Here is a 19,185-nt window from a genome sequence, read left to right as displayed (position 1 = left end):
TTTAAATGATAAACCAGATAAAAAAAACGTTTAAAAGGAAGAAATGTAGACTTTAGTAACAAGCCATCCTACGCAAAAATATGGAAACAAATCGTGGAAAGTGTAATGTCTGAATGACAAAAGGTTTCAAGAGAGAGAGAGTTAAATGATAAAAACTTACAGAATCATAACTTTTGTTGGTCTGAATACCATAAGTGCTAAGTGCTGGTACACTGTTCTGCTTCTTTAAGATAAATTTGCGCACACTACGTCTAACGGACCAGCGACTAGACTTTCCAAATTTACCGTACTGTTGGTTTTCCATAATCTCCTTCTTAAAGTCCATTTTAACAAATAATTAAACAAAAATAGAAGATCCTTAATCCGAAAATAAAACACAGTTGTTGCGTTAGTTAAACAACCGGCTATCCTTATCAGAAAACTGCCTACTGTTCGATACAGACTGCAGTACAGCAGAATCAGGGAGTTGACTTGTGTGAGCAAACACTGGCAAACTACTGTACTGTTTTCAACAGTCACAGACATTTCATATAATGCAGTTTGGAAATACCACTTCCTTATTTGGATGATCTGCCCTTGATTGGGTCAGACTTGTGGCTTTTTATTGGCTGAACAATCTGACGTCATTGGCTTAAACCATATTTCAAAATACCTGGGTAAACCATAATGTATTAAATGTGTAGGTGGGAGTGTTTGACAAAACTTGGATTAATATTTCTATAGTATAGTAAGTAAGAATAACAGAATCATTTGATGCTTTAGAAATGTATAATGATTACATCATCGTCAACTGATTATATTAAAATCAACCAATCAGCAGTCCTTATTTATGTATGAGGTGCGCAAGTGTGTACCATAACTTCTAAAAATATTTGTTCAAAAGTTTCCAACATTCCATTGCTAACAACAAATTTTGTAACAAGCAAGGAAAAATACAACGCGATTAAAAAAATACAAATGAAAATTACCTGACAATATAAACATACATTGTTAAAATCAGTGAGGCAAAATAATTACAGGATATTTGTGCATATTATAAACAATAAAATAAATTATATATATACCTGTACTGTAGTTGTCTTTTTAAATAGGAAAATCTAAAAATATGTTGTATTTATAAATAGTGGCGGCTCTAGAATTTTGAAATAGGGTGGGGTGGGGCCTAAAAGAAGTGTTGAACTTACTTTGATGTCCTATCTTTTGCATTACAATTTGTGAAATTTAGAGGGGCCTGAGCCGGCTTTCAAAAAGAAATTACAGTACTAGAATAATGGAAGAAAGCTAGTTAATTTCCAGTTTAGTGAAAAATATTATAAATTTAATGCACATTTTTTACGTTTTTTCCACTTTTAATTTTATTTCTTCAAAAATATTCAGAATATTATCGAATGATCGTAAAATCAAAATGGTACTGGGTATGGTCAACTAGCGTTCTTGATTAAACATGATTAAAAATTGAATTGAAATCTGAATAATACTGTAATGTTATGCTAATTAGCTGATAATTCAATCTGGTATCAATCAGTGCTTTTATAGTTCAATTGCTTGATTTTGAAACCACCTCACAACGAAATACACAAATAGACTACTAGACTGTAGTGTACAAACTCTTACTGTACTGCACTGAAGCTTTACAACCTACAGTACAGGAAATATTTCAATTTTGTTACAACTTTTATTCCTTTAAATTCATTTTTACGAATATTACTATATATATTAATATAATTTATAATAATATTCTATTGTTACTTCTTATAATTAAATACTGATTTTTTTTTTTGTATGTTATGAAATTGAAAATTAAAATGTTCCTAATATCAAAATATGAAGAAATCACATGGAAATAAACAAACTCCTTAAATAAAACTATGGTACTGTACTAAAATTTACAAGTCGTGAAAAATAGTACGGTCCACCATAATCATCACATGATGATCATCTATAGTATTTCAACACCTTGAATGTTTCAGCAAATCAAAAGCTCTTAAATCCCTTCACCTTTTATCACAGTCAATAAATCTGCGGTATCTGGTTCTTGAACCACCTCTGCAAACTTTTACTTTCTAAATCTCCATTTGTACCTTCCTGATCAAATGGTAAATGGAAAGGGGGTTCCCCATCTTAAAGTAAGGTCAAAGCGATTCTATTTTCCCTAAAGCCCTACATTATTAAACTTTATGTGATTTGCCCATATATGGACATGATGTCGTCTTATCACTACCATATTTAAGCATATCACTACCATATTTGGGCACATCATACTTTACTTGTTCGATAGTGTAAACAGAGCTTTATACCATTCTGTTTACAATCTACTACTGTACCTGGCAAGACCTTTGCCTCGTACAAGACAGAGGCATCAATGTGAAATTTGATTTTGTAACAAGAAAATATTAATACATTATTAATTACTGAAAATTGTTTTCATATTTTAGATTCGTACTGTACTGTAAAATTAATAGACTTGCTATTGTATAGTTAATCTATTAAAAACATCCCCTGAAACACAATAGACTAGGCCTAACTGTCTATTGTACAGTATATGAATTATCTAAATGTATTTAACACACACACCTACTCTTAAAACACAACACAGGAAATCATGTAGGTGTGCTATTATACTTGAAATAATGAATGTTTGTGAGTGTAATGGTACAAATAATGGCATAGCTAATTAGGCTAGAAAGGTAGCGATACCATTACGAAACTTCGACAGGCAATTCCACATCTTGTAGCGATTCATTTTCCATTAATTAATCAAAATCATACAAACGATCTACTGTAAAGCTATAATTAGTAATTTAAATTATTTTTTTTTGGTCTAAATTAATATCTCTCAAAAAATGTACTTCCGTCGCGTTACCAGTCATTACACTCAATCTTTGTGGCGGAATAAAAAAATTGGAAGCGCTGTTATATTTCAAAAGTAAAAAAAAAATGTTGTAAACGCGAAAACATTTTTTTTTCATGCACAAAAAAGTACTATTGAACGACCGTTTAATAGTGTGTACTATTGCACACCATGTGATCTACAATCGTCCAATCAAATGACAGAAATGTATTTAGGTGTTATATAAACAGTGTTGAACAACTTGTGATGATAATAGTAGGCCTCCCCAATGAAAATACTACAGGGTACTCTAGTGTGCTTTTGATCTACAGTATGATGAATCTTTTTAGCAAAGATGTGTGGATTTGCTATAATTACTGAAAAAAAAAGCCTGTACCCACAATGATTTTTTTCTCCACACAAAAGGGAAAAACACAATCGTCATGAGCTAGGCTAGTCGGCCTACTTATCATCACTTACATATTGTCTGGTTAGGCTGCGTTCGGACGTAAAATCAGTTTACTGTGGAATACCATTGCGAGCTAAACCAGTGATAGTTCAGACATGTAAATGATTTTACGTCCGAACACAATCTTAACCCTAAGAGTAATTTAGGTTACACATGTAATGAGTTGAAAGTCTAAACACAGCCAATAATATATATTTAATAAGATAAAGATATACTCATACTGTCATAACAAGGAAAAGATTAAAAAATGACACATAAATGTAGCACACTCTTAACATTATTTGCACATTCCTGCACAAGGAGATTTTGCAACTTTACAAAAACAAATTCGTCGAGAACATTGAAATTAATTCGTCTTTCGAATTTGTAAAAAAGATTTTTGGAGTATTTATTCTCGTACTAACATTAACAATTTACCAAACTGTTTTTTCTGGGGAGTCACCAGTTACTAAAAATGATCTTCATCATGTACATTACTGTTAACTACTGAAAAGAAAGTCTGACTGGTTTTTGTAGTTAAGAATTTTTGTTCAAATCCTGTATTTGATCATATTTTTTTTCCATGATTTGGTTTTCAATTTTGTACTTTTAAACAATTTTACCTGATATCGTTTCATTTGGCTTAGTCAATCCTTGACCTGCCCTAGGCCTATTACCAGCAAAACAATTAGGCCAAGTGAAGATTAAATAAACAAAATATAAAACTATATTACAGAATATGCTGAAATTGTCTAATTATGTCTCTTCCTTCTAAACTGACCATTTTACTCTCTCAATTAGGGAAGCTCTGGATAGTGACAATCTATCTGTACTTTATTCCCATGGTCTACCGTGCCAATAGTTGCTTCTAGGAGCACTAGTTTCATGGCCTGTACAGAGTTACTGTATGCTTTGTATCGTATGCGGCGCACAACTCCATAGGTCTGAACAAGGAAAAGATTAGTGGAAGCCACCTCTTACAACAAACACTGATCTTTTATTCGTTACGACAGCTTAAAGTACAAGATTAGTGAACGACGCTTACACTGTATGAAAGTCATGCATAAACGATTTTGACCTCCAACCAATCACATTTGGCCCGGCATACCAGATGTTCGCCCAAATCGCTGACACTTCAGTTTCTAACGAAAGCATTAGTTAAGCAAGTCTGAACACTTAACGACGTTAATTATAATATGACATTGCTGGAGTATAACTCCATGGATTTGAACATATACTTAGTTTAGCCAAGTAGATTAATTAAAGCACTATAACACACTATACGACCTCCAATGTGCGTCATACCTTATGAATACCATGATGCACTTGTGCATAAAAAATGTGACTTACCTTTACAGTTGGTGACCATAACGCACCCATTTTGACGCACTGTGATCATGTTGTTTATGATATTTTGAGTGGTAAAGTGACGGACTTTGACACACCATCGTTCTAGGTTTTTTTTACGCATCCCTGAGTCGGTAATTATTTGTAAATGATTCACCCATGACGCACCTCATCCGGGGGTCATACCATTGACAAGAGCATAAAGCATAACTATAATAATTTTTTTTTTTAAGTCAGCAGATTATTGTTTCAAAATGGCCATTTATCCGATCCTTTGTCACTAACCACCGAAATATATTTGACTCTTAACATTGAAAAATTTAATGTTTTTGTTGAATAAATTTTTATCTTCCATTTATGGGTAGGGACTGTAGTAAAGTGAAAATGTGTTTTTTACAGTCATGGACTAGACCATCGTATGACAAGTGCGGGATGATAAGGAAATCACTAGTTTTTATTGACAGTCAATGTGGCCTGTTCCAATTTATTTATGATGGGTTGTTTTATTTTTGTTTTTTACTATTTCCAACTTCTAACACTTTTAATTACTGTGTAACTTTGAATAGAATAAAGATAATTATTAAATATGCTTTGTGTTTTCACTATTTTATTCAATATTCCCTCACTTATCAAAGTTGAACCTTCTCAGTCACATGACCACAACATATATGTATTTTAAAAAAGGCAGTTGTAAAAATATTAATCGCATTCCCTGAAACTGCAAATTAGTATAAAAAAATCAAATTATTGATATTGCAATACAAGGCCTACTATTATTATAGGTAAGGCATTGGGCGCTACTGCAGTTTCGCACCACACTGTTTATATCTTCGATTTCTTCCTTCATTTTTTTCTCGCACTCACATCATACAATTTTGGGCCATTATGTAACATGTTCCCATGATTTAGCCACCGTTAATTACCTTTATCATAACAAAAAATGCATTTCAAAACAGCTTCTTTTTTCGCGAATACTTCGATTGAACTGTGGCCATTTTAGAATCAGAAAATTGCCAGAAATCAATGTATGTTTTATTTTCTGTTTTTTATTTTTAAACTGCAAAGAGTGGTTTTTATAAAGACGATATGAGTCCGTACATAAAACATTGATAGGAACCATTAATATGAATAATAATACTAATAATGAAATATTAATTTAACCTTTATTATTTCGTCGACAGCTGAAAACATTTCTTGCTTTTCAAAACTAAATAGCCCTATATAATCGGATTTTATAACACTGCCCTCTATAGTTTATACAATTTTTGGGGTAAAATGAAGCATAAATTCTGGCAATTAAGTGATAAATATAAGATGGCGAACATTTCGCAGTGTATTGACAGCGAGTTCAGTATTGTTTAAAATGTTTTGAAAAGTATTGTTATTTAAAAAAAATTACTTCGTAAGTGGTCGAATCGTATAAACATGTTACATAATATTATGTTGTGAGTGTAAAAACGAAAGTTTAGGTGAGAAATCGAAGATATAACGGTGTGGTGCGAAACTGCAGTAGCGCCAGGCATTGCTATTACACTAGCCTACTGTCCCTGACTGTAGCTAGCCAAGCCTAGGCTAAAGTTATACAAAATTTAGGCCTCTAGTACAGTAGTCCACTTTGCGTTTTGACCGTTAAATCGTGTAAAATCGACTTACTTCCGCATTGACGATTTTGAAGCGCCACCTATCGTTGAAAACTGAAACCACGATTTTTCGTCGCCTAGCAAATAAGTGCTGTTTTATTTTAAGCTCTCATGAATATTTAAGAACCGCCCAACATTACCTATTATGGTAAAAGCATTTCCTAATAAGTATTATTGAATAACCAATCGGTTTCCTTCAAAGAAACCAAAGCTAATACAATACATTCGGCGACTGAAGTCGGGACTCGTGAAATTTATAAATGTGGTACGATTTGACTACTGTTTTGTTGTCCATTTTCTGAATAGTCGGAGGTGCATCCCAACAAATTAAAACAATTATAATCAATTGTTTTATCAAGAATAATATTAGTTTAATCGAGTATGATATATTTCTATCCTGTTCAAAATTTGTTGGTGTATTCTCAGGCCTCGAAAGGTAGGTACATTTTCTAGCTGTGAGCGTGGTTTCGGCAACGCGAGACACGTGTGTCAGTATAGGCGATAGCGAGACGTGTGTTGTACTGTGTTGATGCTGATCCGATAGTCGTTAAGTTGTACTGATTACGAGTATCATTGGTCCTGGCCGGCCTAGCCTGGTGATCTGATCCCCGCAAAAAAAATACTTTTTTTCAATCAGTATTAATATTATTTTTTTATTTTTCATTTATTATTTGATTTATTAGGCTCAATAGATGCCTAGCAGGCTACTAGTACTAGTAGGCCTAGATTATATAAATAATAATAGTAAATAATGTAATTTAATTAATAAAATACAGCTTCCATTTTCCTTACTTTTATGTCATCATATAATATTATAATTATATATACAACCAGACATTAACATTTTTTTTAAATAATATTTATTATTTTTTCTGACACTTTCAGGAATCGTTGATGATGCAGAGTTCTTTGTCTTTGTGACTTCAAACTGAGAGTGAAGTGGATAAAAAGATGACACCGGTACCTACCGACATTGTCATACCCAAACTATAATTTAATTATTTAAAACAAAATGTTGAATTACAAATATATATGTATGTTGCAGAGGATTTAGATGAATTACAATACAAATATTTATGTTGAATGCAAACCTACTACACTATACTCTGTAAATTATGTTATTGTCATGTGGTAGATCTTAAAAATTGAATATTTATTGTATGTTAGGCCTATTTTATATTTTATTAATACTGTATTAGTTTAATATTACTATTATTATAATTTATATTATACAGTACTAGTTTGTACATGTTTTTACCCAAAAAAAATGAATAAATAATTTGTTATTCTATCTAATTGCTTGTTTGTTCATCAATAACAAAACAATTGTAAGCAAGTATATAACAGTTCTTATTTCAGGTCATATTATTAATATTAGCTAGGCCCGACGCGCCCGATCACAACGTCACTAAGTGACTTTCCGCCCCTGGAACAATCGGTCGCTAATAGGGCTAGGCCTCGGACTCGTATAAAAGCTATTATAATAGTTATGATAAATATTCCTCAACTAAAATGTATACTGTGATAAATAAACAAGTAATAATATACGTTGTATTGGAATGTATTTATTTATATGAATTCTTATACGCGGACAATTATAAACATCGCGTATATTGTTCGATATAAATAAATTCATAAACACGATGACGATGTGTTTACAAAATGGCGGTTTCGCTAGTTTTCGATGGAACAAATAGTGGTACCTTTAGTTTGAATAGTCGGAGCTGCATCCCAACCACCGAATTTTGTATCTTAATATCGTATTCTGTAGATTATTAATTTTTCTAACAGGGATTTTAAATTCAGGACTGTTCAATTTTTCAAAATATTTTATTTTAATGATTTTCTAGGGTACAATTTCGAAAAAAAGACATTGGTTGATTTTGACGTTAAATTACAGATTATCGTTTTGTTCAAATACATTTAATTTTACATGACAATATATTAAAACCATTTATGAATTTATTTCACTAACAATATTTTTCCAATAATCAGCTAAATTTACAAATATTGTGTTTTTCCAACACCCTAAAATTTAGCAATTTTGAACTAAATTAGAAAAGTAGGGCGCCCTCTCCGAGTCGAAATTTGACACGATTTGTCGACTGGCTGTCCCACTGTAGTAGACTCTAGGCCTAGGCTACCTTCCTAGCCTAGCTAGTAGAGAGGCCTAGGCCTAGCTTTTTTTTTGTATTTTATATCTATTAAAACAAGTTTAAATCGGTACCGCAACCATATTCATAGGCCTACTTCTATGCATAAGCCGAATCTTTACATATTGGTATAGATTTATAGTAAAAATTACCTGCTGGGCCGGTATATCTTCAGCGGACCCGGAACTATTCAGTGAAGCGGCAGGATTGGGGCCTCCAGTAGCTCCACCGACGGCGGCCTTGTTGGGTCGGTTTGAAGCAGGCGAACTACTGCCTAGCCTTTCCATTTCTAAACTATCCCCACTTTTCTGTCTCCTATGCCGAGAACTTGCACCATTATCATCAAGATGTTCACGACTGCCTTTCCTATCCATAATTTTCTTATATCGGATGTTCAATAACAGCTTTTTGACTCTCGCAACCAATTTTTATTGCCTTACAAGACCATCGGCCATTTTCTTTTTACTTTTCTCTCCACCACTACCACGCCCTCATACATCATTCCGAAAGTTTTGGGGATATATGGAACGCCATAAATGTGTAAGAAACTTATGTGTTCAGTTGATGTGAAAAACTGATGTGATCAGATAATAATAATATTTATTTGGCAAAACTTCTTAAAAGTACATTTTAAATTTCATCTGGGCATGAGCCTAAACAGAAAACTGCTCTTACTTTATCACAAAAATGTCCTCACTAACTGGTGATAATGTGACGTAAAGGGTAATAATAAATTGATCGTCTTATTATTATTATTATTATCAATAGCTATACAGCATATACATATTTTACTGCTAATTATTGATGGAAATAATTAATTATGAATTATACCTACGTATTGATGACATCTTGATAAAGAAAAAATGTAAACGCGTTATTAAAAAAGAAGCACAACAGTTAGCTGTGCATTACACAATTATCTTTCATGCATATTATATATAATGGTCGATAGGCTTCATCCGGTAATAACTGTCAATAGCAACATATTATATTGGTCTTTAAAAACAAAGAAAATATTGATTATCTGCATGATTATTGGTTAGTTTGAGGACATTTATTATTCTTTATTTTGTAGGCCTACCCCCGCAATAAGATTAGTCTACGCTGTCTTTTGAAGTGTAATGAGCTGAGCCTTACATTTCTGTTAAGTAGTCGTTCCTTACACGTACGCAAGATAATGCTACATTATAGCGTGTGGCAGACTTAGTATAACATACGAACGCGTCAAAATTAAACAATCGTTCTTTGGACATATCTCGTCTAGTCGTCGTGTCCAATTGAATAGATTCGAAGTAGGCCTACGTACGAAGAACTACCACTGCATGCATTATGTGGGCTGTTGATGTACAAGTATTTCTATTTCTTCTCTTGGTTAGCGTGGTGTTGAAAGGTTAGTAAATTAGCCTAAATTGAAAAACTGTTCACAAGAATGCCTTTTCAAGGACAACCTTAATTAAGGAGACACTTTCTTTAAAAAACGAACGTGGAGAAATATATATTTCTACTACTACGGACAACCCCAGGGACACCCTCTTACGACTATTATGACTAAAGTCCGGTTTAAGAAAGAATACGGGCGTTAATGGGACACTATAGCTTGGGCCCTGAACAAAGTTCTTGTCTTTATTTTATTTTAGCCTATGGCAGTAGTTGCCCTAAGGTACACGGAGGAGCTTTAACATCTAGATCTTTATCGGACTCCCCTGGATGGACGGTGTTGAATATTGGGAATCCAATAACATGTGATGGATATGTAACAGCTTGGAGATTCTATCCAACTGCGTCTGCAGAATTCTTAGCATTGGTGATGCGTCCACACATAGCTGGTAGCAACAGGTACGTTGTGGTTGGACGAACCGTAATACCGACACAACAAGTATTGAATACAGAACGAGAGTTTACGCTACCAGAACCAGATTGGATCTCAGTAAAAAGTGGGGATGTCATTGGATTCAAATTTGAAACAAGTCTTTTGGTACGTGACAATGAAGGTACAGAGTTTATTGTTAAAGACGGGATCAGTCAGAATGATTTGTTAGTCCACACGATTCACACGATCAATGGCGGTTCTTATATGAGAACATATTCATTTCAAGCTGTTTTAAAAGGTACTGAATTTCTTTGTATAGCCTATATTGTATTGAATATTTTTGTATAGCAAAATGAGTTTTGACAAATGTTTCTACAATAACTGTATCGAAACACGATAACGACAGGTTAACGTTCACAAGATTTGATTTTTTTTTAGATTCATATTTACCATGTAACATTATCAAGTGGCCATTCATGAAGATAACTACGACAAGAACAACAGTCTTGAACGTTTGGATGGACGATTGGAACAAGATAAAGTGTCCTGGTACAATCACAGGATGGAGGTATATGGCAAAAGTAACAACAGATATCATCGGCTTAGTTTACAGAGCGGTAGACGCAGACAACAACGTGTATGAAATCATCGGGAAAACTTTACTTCCAGAAGGAGAGCCTGACGTTGTCGTCGAATTTCCACTTGCACATTCTGATAGAATTGATGTTTTACCTGGAGATAAAATTGGCTTCTCGTATACAACAGGGCAACTCTATTATCAATTTGATTATTCCAATGTAGGGTCGATTTATAAATATACGGCACAGCCATCTGTATATGATATTGGGACCCAGGTTACGTTCACACATCAGCAAACCAGACGTTTTACGTTTGATACCGTTTTCGAAATTAACGGTAAGTGTAGTGTAAATAGTTACTATGAATTTGACCACCGGGATATAAATACAAAGATTATTCCCCGTTTCAATATACTTTAATTGGTAAATTACTAGGCCTTCATAAGATGCCAGAATCTGCAATCGCCCCTTTGTCAGTTGTATGTAATTCTTACCAATCTAGCTATTTTAATTCCAGATCTCGATAATGCATACAAGTCCACAGTGATCGTAGAGAACCATAAGCTGCAAAACAATGACATCGCCACTATCACTGACAGTACTTTGGCTTCCTGTGTCACCAACTGTATCAAGAACCAGCAATGTAAATCAGTAAACTACAACCAAAATACATGCAAATTAAACGATGCTACTCGTACGGAAGACGAGAGTAATTTTGTCGAGAATTCAGGAGAAAGATACATCGAAATGAGTCCTGTGGTCACAGTAAGTTGTAGAGTCAGTACTCTGAAGAAAGATTGAGATTCTCACTTTTTTTGTTATTTTAAAAACACAGTAAAACTGAAATGATACAGTACATTGGTAAGAAATGGAAAAAGTTATAAATAACAAATTGTGTTACATCGACATTACGCTACAATGACGTAAAAACAAACATAATTGTTTTAAAAATGTATTTATAAATTAAATCAGGAAAAAGTAAAATTTCACTCTTCCCCGATTAAACATATTATAACTGTGTTTTTTAACGCCCATTCACAGAAAATGAGCTTTTATTATTTTTTTTTATTTCAACTATCTTTTTGATTATTCAATTGTTTCCACATAATAAATTACCGTATTATTAAAAACTCTGATTTTTATCTTCTAAATCATCATTTAAAAATTATTACAGAAGGCGGAAGGAATATGTGCATTTGTTGATTGTGGATCTGGCAACGTTTGTATCGATGTTCCTGGTGCTATGAGACGCTATCTCTGCATTTGTTCAGAAACTGGATATCTAGCTGAGCAGTGTCCGTCACCTGGTAAGTAAATTTTGAATTGAAATTAAAGCGAGATAGCCAACATAAAAAATGATATAACTGTACGACTTATTACAGTAAAAATTGACAATTAAGATCAAACCACCCATGGTACCGTAAATAATATATTATAATTTACCATTATTTTGTAAATTATTATATTGTATAGCATGTCTGGAACCTCTTGGAATGGAGTCTGGTGATATTTTTGATGGTCAATTGAGTGCAAGTTCCACATTTTCAGATTCTGAAGACTACGGTCCAAAATGTGCAAGATTAAATGCAGTACCAACATCTTACTGTGTGCCTTGTTGGATTCCACATGATTCAGATATCAACAGTTGGATTCAAATACATTTGATGGTTGAGCACAATATTACAGGTATCCAAACACAGGGAAGAACAGACCTAAGCCAATGGGTGAAAACCTACACAATAAGTTACATCAAAGTGAACCAAGTTGGTGACAATTTCATCTCTAATGGTCATGGAAATCAGAAGGTATAACAGCTAGGGTATACAATAGTCTAGGTTCTAGGCGGGTTTCAATTTATAATTGGTAGTCTAGTATACTAGTAACAACATATACATATATAAATTGTTGCACACATGGCGTTTCATGCGTAAAATACTATGAAACGCCGATAATAACTTAGGGTACAGAAAACAAGCTGCAAGCAAAATGTCACACTTTCCCGCCCCCCCTCCCCCTATTTTAAAAATACGTTATCATTTTCCCACATAATAAATGTTATGTATACAGGTTACAATTTATTGCGGTTTGAAATAGAGCAGTGCCATCATTAGGACGGTGAACGGAAAACAATTCCATTAAGCTCTGTCTACACTATCAAAGTTAATATCAAATATGGCACTGATATGCTTAATATGGTAGTGATATGACATCATCATGTCCATATGAGCACATCACATATTTTGTCACACAAAGTTTGATAGCGTAGACAGTGCTTTAGAAAGTAATAAATATAAGGGTTAACTTGTTTCCGACCTCCGTAGATGACTCCTTAGTTTGCAAGCAAAAGTTAAAAAACGTAACTACAACAGTGGTTCTTTTCATTCATGTGTGTAACGTATAATAACCTAAATTACTCAATTATATATTTAATTTTCTTAATTTTGTATACAGATTTTTGATGGTAATTGGGACCAAACTAGCGTACGAACACATTATTTTAATCCAGTAATACAAGGCGTAGCTATCAGGATTTACCCTAAAAGTTATCACAATTATCGCAGTTTAAGGGCTGAAGTTTTAGGTTGTAGAATTGGTAAGTTCAAGGCAATCCACTAGATCAAAGGGGTTATAGCTGTAGCTGCGACACGATCAGTTCTACACACCGCGCGCCGCGATGAATAATGTACGTAGGCTTCTATCTAGGCCTACGTACATTATTCATCGCGGCGTATATTATACTGTTGGCAGTTGATGTAGCCAATTCAAAAGCCAAATTCATAGACGGGTGCCTATATCTTGGCAAGGCAAGCTCAGTGTGTAATGTTAAGCTCTGTCTACACTATAAAACTTTATGTGACAAAAAAATGGGATGTGCCCATATATGGACATGATGATATCATATCACTACCATAAATGGGCATATCACTACCATATTTAAGAACAGCACACTTTTTTGATAGGTATAGACAGAGCTTTAGATTGTATTGTTCTAGTTCTAGATGTTGCTCCTTGGTATGACAATCATCGAAGTTTATGTCTAAACAATATTTATCCATTAATCACTCATACACTAATCTATGTTTAAGGACAACTATCCGTTCGGTTTGGTGGGGGGGGGGGGGGGGAGAAAATTAAGAGAGACGTTTCAATAATTGTTATTCTGCACAGGAAATGAATGGGTTCGAGTGTTTAAGGGTGTATCTATGACTGGAGTTAGCATTAACAGCGCTTGGCAAACTGGATCAGAAACATCAAGCCACCATGCTCATCAATTTCTCATCAGTGATACATTTTACAAAAGCAATGCAATATTTGATAACTGGTCAACATTAAATATTCAACAGGTAGACGTCACTATTATTAATTACAACCTAATCAAATATCTTATCTATTGTTATAGTATCGATCACAATTCTCCGAGTAAATCGATTTTGATAACATATTATAAGTTTATGTTACAGGTAAAACTGACAGCATTCTCTGCATTTCACGAGGAGTTGTTTTCTATCACTTTTGATGGTGTTGGTTCTACTACTAACTCTTGGTTTTCAAAGGACAGAGTTCAAAGTTCACCTTGGGACGACATGCAAACTGCTTCATCTAATATATTTTCAGTAGACAACCCACATGGCGGTCGGTGTGTATAATGGATTTCCCACTTACTTGGACGCAATGCAACGACATGCCGAAAGTGAGTTGACCAATCACAAGCAACAATTCTAATGGGGTTGGTTCTGATTATCTGTCGCGCGTCGTGATTGGTCAAATTACTTGCGGCACACTTACGTTGCGTCCAAGTGGGAGACAAACAATTGGAATATGTTTAAAACAAGTCATGCAGTAATAATACTTAAGCTTGGTTCTTACTAGCGACGCAACCTACGCCACGTAAGAAAATGCCCTTCCAATAATTGTGTTTGCCCCCGCCTGCGTGAAATCAAACCTGCGATTTTTGCAGCACTATTGCGTCGTCGGTTCCCACTGTGATGACGAAATACAGCACTTTGCGTTAATACGGCGTTGCGTTCTAGTGGGAACCACGCTTTAGCGTAATCTTGTTTGCAAGCATATCTATTTCTAACTTTTCGAATGTCCCCCACCCTCCTCCTCTCCCACCTTGTACAACAAAACTAAATACAATGTGACCATTTAACAGACATACAATCAAACTCTTCTTAACTATTTTCTATTAGTGTATTTATTCGCGCGAATCGAACATTCTTGAGTTCTGATTGGTTGCGAATGTTGTTAACGCCACAATAAATATATGAAATTATTAAGACGCATTCGCATTAATTAACACTTTCGATTCGCGCAAAAAGTGTGGAGAAAACCGACTTTAAGTTAAGCCTATTTTTCACTAGGCAAATTTGTTCGCGCTCATCATCCAAAGCGTCATTTTGTAAAATGTAAACATGAATATGCATGCGTAAGCTGACGCTTTCTATTCGCGCGAACAAATTCGCCTAATGGAAAATCGGCTTTAGACGTATCCTTAGTGCTCTTTTGGCAACATGTTCAATATAATAGCTTGGTTCCCACTACAGACGAAACACAAGGATATCACGATTTTACCAATCACAAGCGATGCATTATACGTCACTTAAGCTTGGTTCCCACTAGAACGCAACGCAAGGACGTGAGCCGCAACGCAAGCGAATTGACCAATCCAAGCAAAGGATTATTCTAACCGTTTCTTGCGATTGGTCAATACGTCCTTGCGTTCCGTCTCTACTGGGAACTAATTATTGCGTAAGCACAATTTCTTTCAAAAAATTAATCAATCAATTCAGTTTGCATTAAACAATCAATCTATCGATAAATAATATTAATCCATATTTTTTACAATTTAAATTTCAGAAGTTTTTATATGAGTAACATACATAATGGTTGTGATGGTGACAAAGGATGGTTCACAGTCGTGGAAGGAACACATTGTTACAAGTTTGATGGCTATAACACAAATCCTAGAATAGTATACAGTCGAACCAGGTCAGCAGAGGTTTGGATCAGTGAAAGTAAGTAACGAAAACACCAATCTCCGCGCCTTTTTCCCACTAGGCGGAATTGTTGGCGGAAATCTTTCGCAGAGAAAAAAAAAACTCGCACCGTTTCCGCGAATAGCTGCGGATTTTTACTTACATCTAGTCTAGTCTGCTCAACTTTTAGATTCATATTGATGGTGCTCATGTGAACGTATGGCAACTCATTTCATGAGTTCGGATTGGCTGCGAATGCAACTCAACTAAGAGAATTCATCACAGAAGGGAGTATGATGCGCAAAAGCTGACGTTTTCGATTCGCGCGAATAAATTCGTCTACTATAGTAGGTCTGGTCCCGAATGTAGAAGTTTTGGGTGGTGTGTGTTAACATTTTAGAAAACAGTGTTTTGAAATATGGACAACTATACTACTGAATAGGTGCTGAGTACAGACTAAGTATTTCTCTTAAATCAATAAGGTTGAATAACACGTTAATAGGCCTAGGCCTACTGCATTGTGTCCGTTTTGTATTTTGTTTGCTTCTTGTTTTGTAATGTTAATGTATCTCTCCATTTTCTGGAGAAATTAAAGACTTTCATTTAAGAATTTTACTTGCGTTTTATTCGTTTAGATTTTTGTTTTCATTGTAAAAATGCATGCTTATATATTTATCGTCGATCGTTATCGTCCTAGTGTGAATGGGCCTTAGGGTGATTGTTGAATATATACGATACATTTTACCAAATCAGTCAGTTATCTAAAAAAAGCACAGCAATCATGTTAACTGTGTTTACATGTTTATTTTCAGATATTGGTACTGCCCGAGCTATGACGATTGATGTCAAATTTTGAAGTATGAAACACCGTCTACTTTTTTTGCTTAAATAGTCAAGAAGTGGAACCAGTTCTTTTGAATGGACTGCTGCTTAGTTTATTATTGAAACTGACTTCAACAGATTAAAAACAAAATTACGATTGGTTTTTTTTGTTTATAAAATCCAGAAACTACACAGATGTTAATACTGCCAATTCATCACACGATCGATGGCATAGGCAAACAAAATGTGTAAAACGGCGTTAAGCTCTGTCTACACTATCAAACATTATGTGATATGCCCATACGAACATGATGATGCCATATCACTACCGTATTTGGGTATATCACTACCATATTTTGGCATATCACTACCATATTTGGGCACATCACAATTTTTTTGTCAAACTAGTTTGATAGTGTAGACATAGCTTTATACTAATATGAACGTAATACGGAACTTTATAAATGTAATGAATGTGATTTGATGGAATGGTATGCTACTAAAGGTTAAAATTATAAATGATATTAAAGAGATAGAAAATGTTGAATGTCAGATTGGTGGTGAACCACAAAAGGAAACAAGAACAAAAACTTTACGGAACTTTAGGCCTATAACGGCAACGAAATACTTAATAAAAGACTTAAAATGTATTTATAGGGCCTATCATTGAAAATAAAGATATGAGTATATAATAATTTAACTCAACTCAAAAAGTAAGTAAGAAACGACCAATGGTTAGTTCATAAAATAGAGTGTTGTTTGGAGGGTTGTGCAGGCAATTGGAAATCAATTGTTGCAACAACAACAAAAACAATAAGGTTTATCGCAAATAGCTTGATTTCGCGAGGAACGTCATTTCACAATGCATGATGGGTTTGGGAGAAAACGTCACGCCGACGGGTATGTACGTACAAACAACAAATCACGTACGTACGCGTCGTAACGTTTGCTCCCAAATCCTTCCCACCATGTGTCACGCATGCTATTTGCGATAAACCTTATAACACTATTATGTATGTAAACATTATTGCGACTCATGTAAAAAATGAACGACTGGTAGCTATGGAACATACAATTAAACTTTATTGATTGAGAAAAATTACGTATTGATTTTATCTACAAATTAAGATATGTCAAAATATGGCAAATTTACACAGACGAGTGGTAACGGTTATAACAATATAGAATCTATGTTATCCTTATGACAATTCACACAAAACGCGGAGCGGATGGGCGGATTCCGCTCAAGATAGATAGAAGATGCGCCAGCTCGAGCGACGCTTGTATCCGACGTGCGGTTTAGGAAGAGAAAGGAGACAAATTTTGGCTTAGTATTATTATATTATAGATTTATCTTTGTCGCGTGCTTGGCAATCAATATGACTACATCAAACTCTCAACACGCTATTCTTCTTGCGTGGAGTGTACGCTAATTGTTTCTATGGCTCCTCCTCTTCGTTTGTTATAATCTATATATCAATCTATAATATATTTCTATAAATAAGGGCAATATTGATTAAGTTGCGGCACAGAATAGTTATCACCCTTTATTTAACACACATGATTTGTATATGTTTTGAATGTCATTTACAATTTCGTTCTTGAAAGTGGATTTTTAAAATTAGGTTATAGCGTAGGTAGTAAGCATTATACGAAACATTTCCTCTGGAAGATCTTGGTTACTGATCACATCCTACGAATGAAAATTAGCCGTTTTGAGATATATATTTTGCTTCTTGCACTCATGTTTAAAACAACTGCATTTGAGCTTGACAACAAGTGTCGGTATAACCTACGAGTTAAAATCTTCCTTTGAGATAAAACCGAGATTATTTCCAAGTACGAGGATGCCTATCATCATGTATTTTGTACAAGGATTCGTTTTTCTTCTGTTGGTGTTTAAAGGTTAGTAGCGTCTAAAATGTATACTCATTTTAGGTACAGTAATGTGAAATAAAATTATGAACTAGGAGATAAAAACAGAAAGTACAGTAAGGCGTGGTTCCCATTAGAACGCAACGCAGCGACGTATCGACCCAAAGTGCTGTATTGCGTAATCATAAGTGGGAACCGACGACGCAATAGAGTGCTGCAAACATCGCAGGTTTGATTTCACGCAGGCGGGGGCAAACACGATTATTAGGGCATTTTCTTACGTTGCGTCGCTAGTAGAAACCATGCTTAACAGAGATAGACTGCGGTAATGCTTTCATGATTGATTTTCTGAGTTCTTGCTTTATTTTTAGCCTATGGCAGTAGTTGCCATAAGGTAGATGGAGGAGCTCTAACATCTAGATCTTTATCGGACTCCCCTGGATGGACGATGTTGAATATTGGGAATCCAATAACATGTGATGGATATGTAACAGCTTGGAGATTCTATCCAACTGCGTCTGCAGAATTCTTAGCATTGGTGATGCGTCCACACAGAGCTGGTAGCAGTCAGTACGTTGTGGTTGGACGAACCGTAATAACGAAACAACAAGTATTGAATACAGCACGAGAGTTTACGTTACCAGAACCAGATTGGATCTCAGTAAAAAGTGGTGATGTTATTGGATTTAAATTTGAAACAAGT

At 34.6% G+C, this 19,185-nt stretch overlaps 2 protein-coding genes across 5 annotated transcripts in view; one reads left to right on the top strand and one right to left on the bottom strand.

The window, feature by feature from the left end:
• The window catches only part of LOC140050129 (phosphatidylinositol-3,5-bisphosphate 3-phosphatase MTMR2-like), a 36,522-nt gene extending 27,637 nt beyond the window's left edge, over positions 1-8,885 (bottom strand). For 2 of the 3 annotated variants that reach the window (XR_011845365.1, XM_072095176.1), the window contains exon 1: positions 8,571-8,885. Coding sequence is in view for 2 of the 3 variants with exons in the window: in XM_072095176.1 (XP_071951277.1) it covers positions 8,571-8,792 (222 nt within the window). In the remaining variant the exon portion in view is untranslated. Of the gene's footprint in view, positions 1-160; positions 526-8,570 lie in introns of those variants that run through there. The other variant, XM_072095177.1, reaches the window with a different exon arrangement.
• Positions 8,886-9,551: 666 nt separating this feature from the next.
• On the top strand, positions 9,552-17,764 carry LOC140048774 (uncharacterized). 2 transcript variants are annotated; one of them, XM_072093556.1, is made up of 11 exons: positions 9,552-9,808; positions 10,056-10,526; positions 10,667-11,143; positions 11,324-11,571; positions 11,981-12,113; positions 12,280-12,611; positions 13,258-13,399; positions 13,975-14,150; positions 14,268-14,443; positions 15,667-15,824; positions 16,598-17,764. In XM_072093556.1, exons 1-11 carry the CDS (start codon positions 9,748-9,750, stop codon positions 16,639-16,641), a joined length of 2,418 nt encoding a protein of 805 aa, XP_071949657.1. In that variant the 5' UTR covers positions 9,552-9,747; the 3' UTR covers positions 16,642-17,764. The 2 variants fall into 2 exon arrangements, with proteins under 2 accessions (XP_071949657.1, XP_071949658.1); XM_072093557.1 differs by lacking the exon at positions 16,598-17,764 and having other exon boundaries at positions 14,268-14,439; positions 15,667-15,803.
• Positions 17,765-19,185: the final 1,421 nt, after the last annotated feature.

This window comes from Antedon mediterranea, chromosome 5, assembly GCF_964355755.1.
Source record: "Antedon mediterranea chromosome 5, ecAntMedi1.1, whole genome shotgun sequence".
Classification (NCBI taxonomy): Eukaryota; Metazoa; Echinodermata; class Crinoidea; order Comatulida; family Antedonidae; genus Antedon; species Antedon mediterranea.
This window is presented reverse-complemented; position numbering and strand designations above follow the sequence as displayed.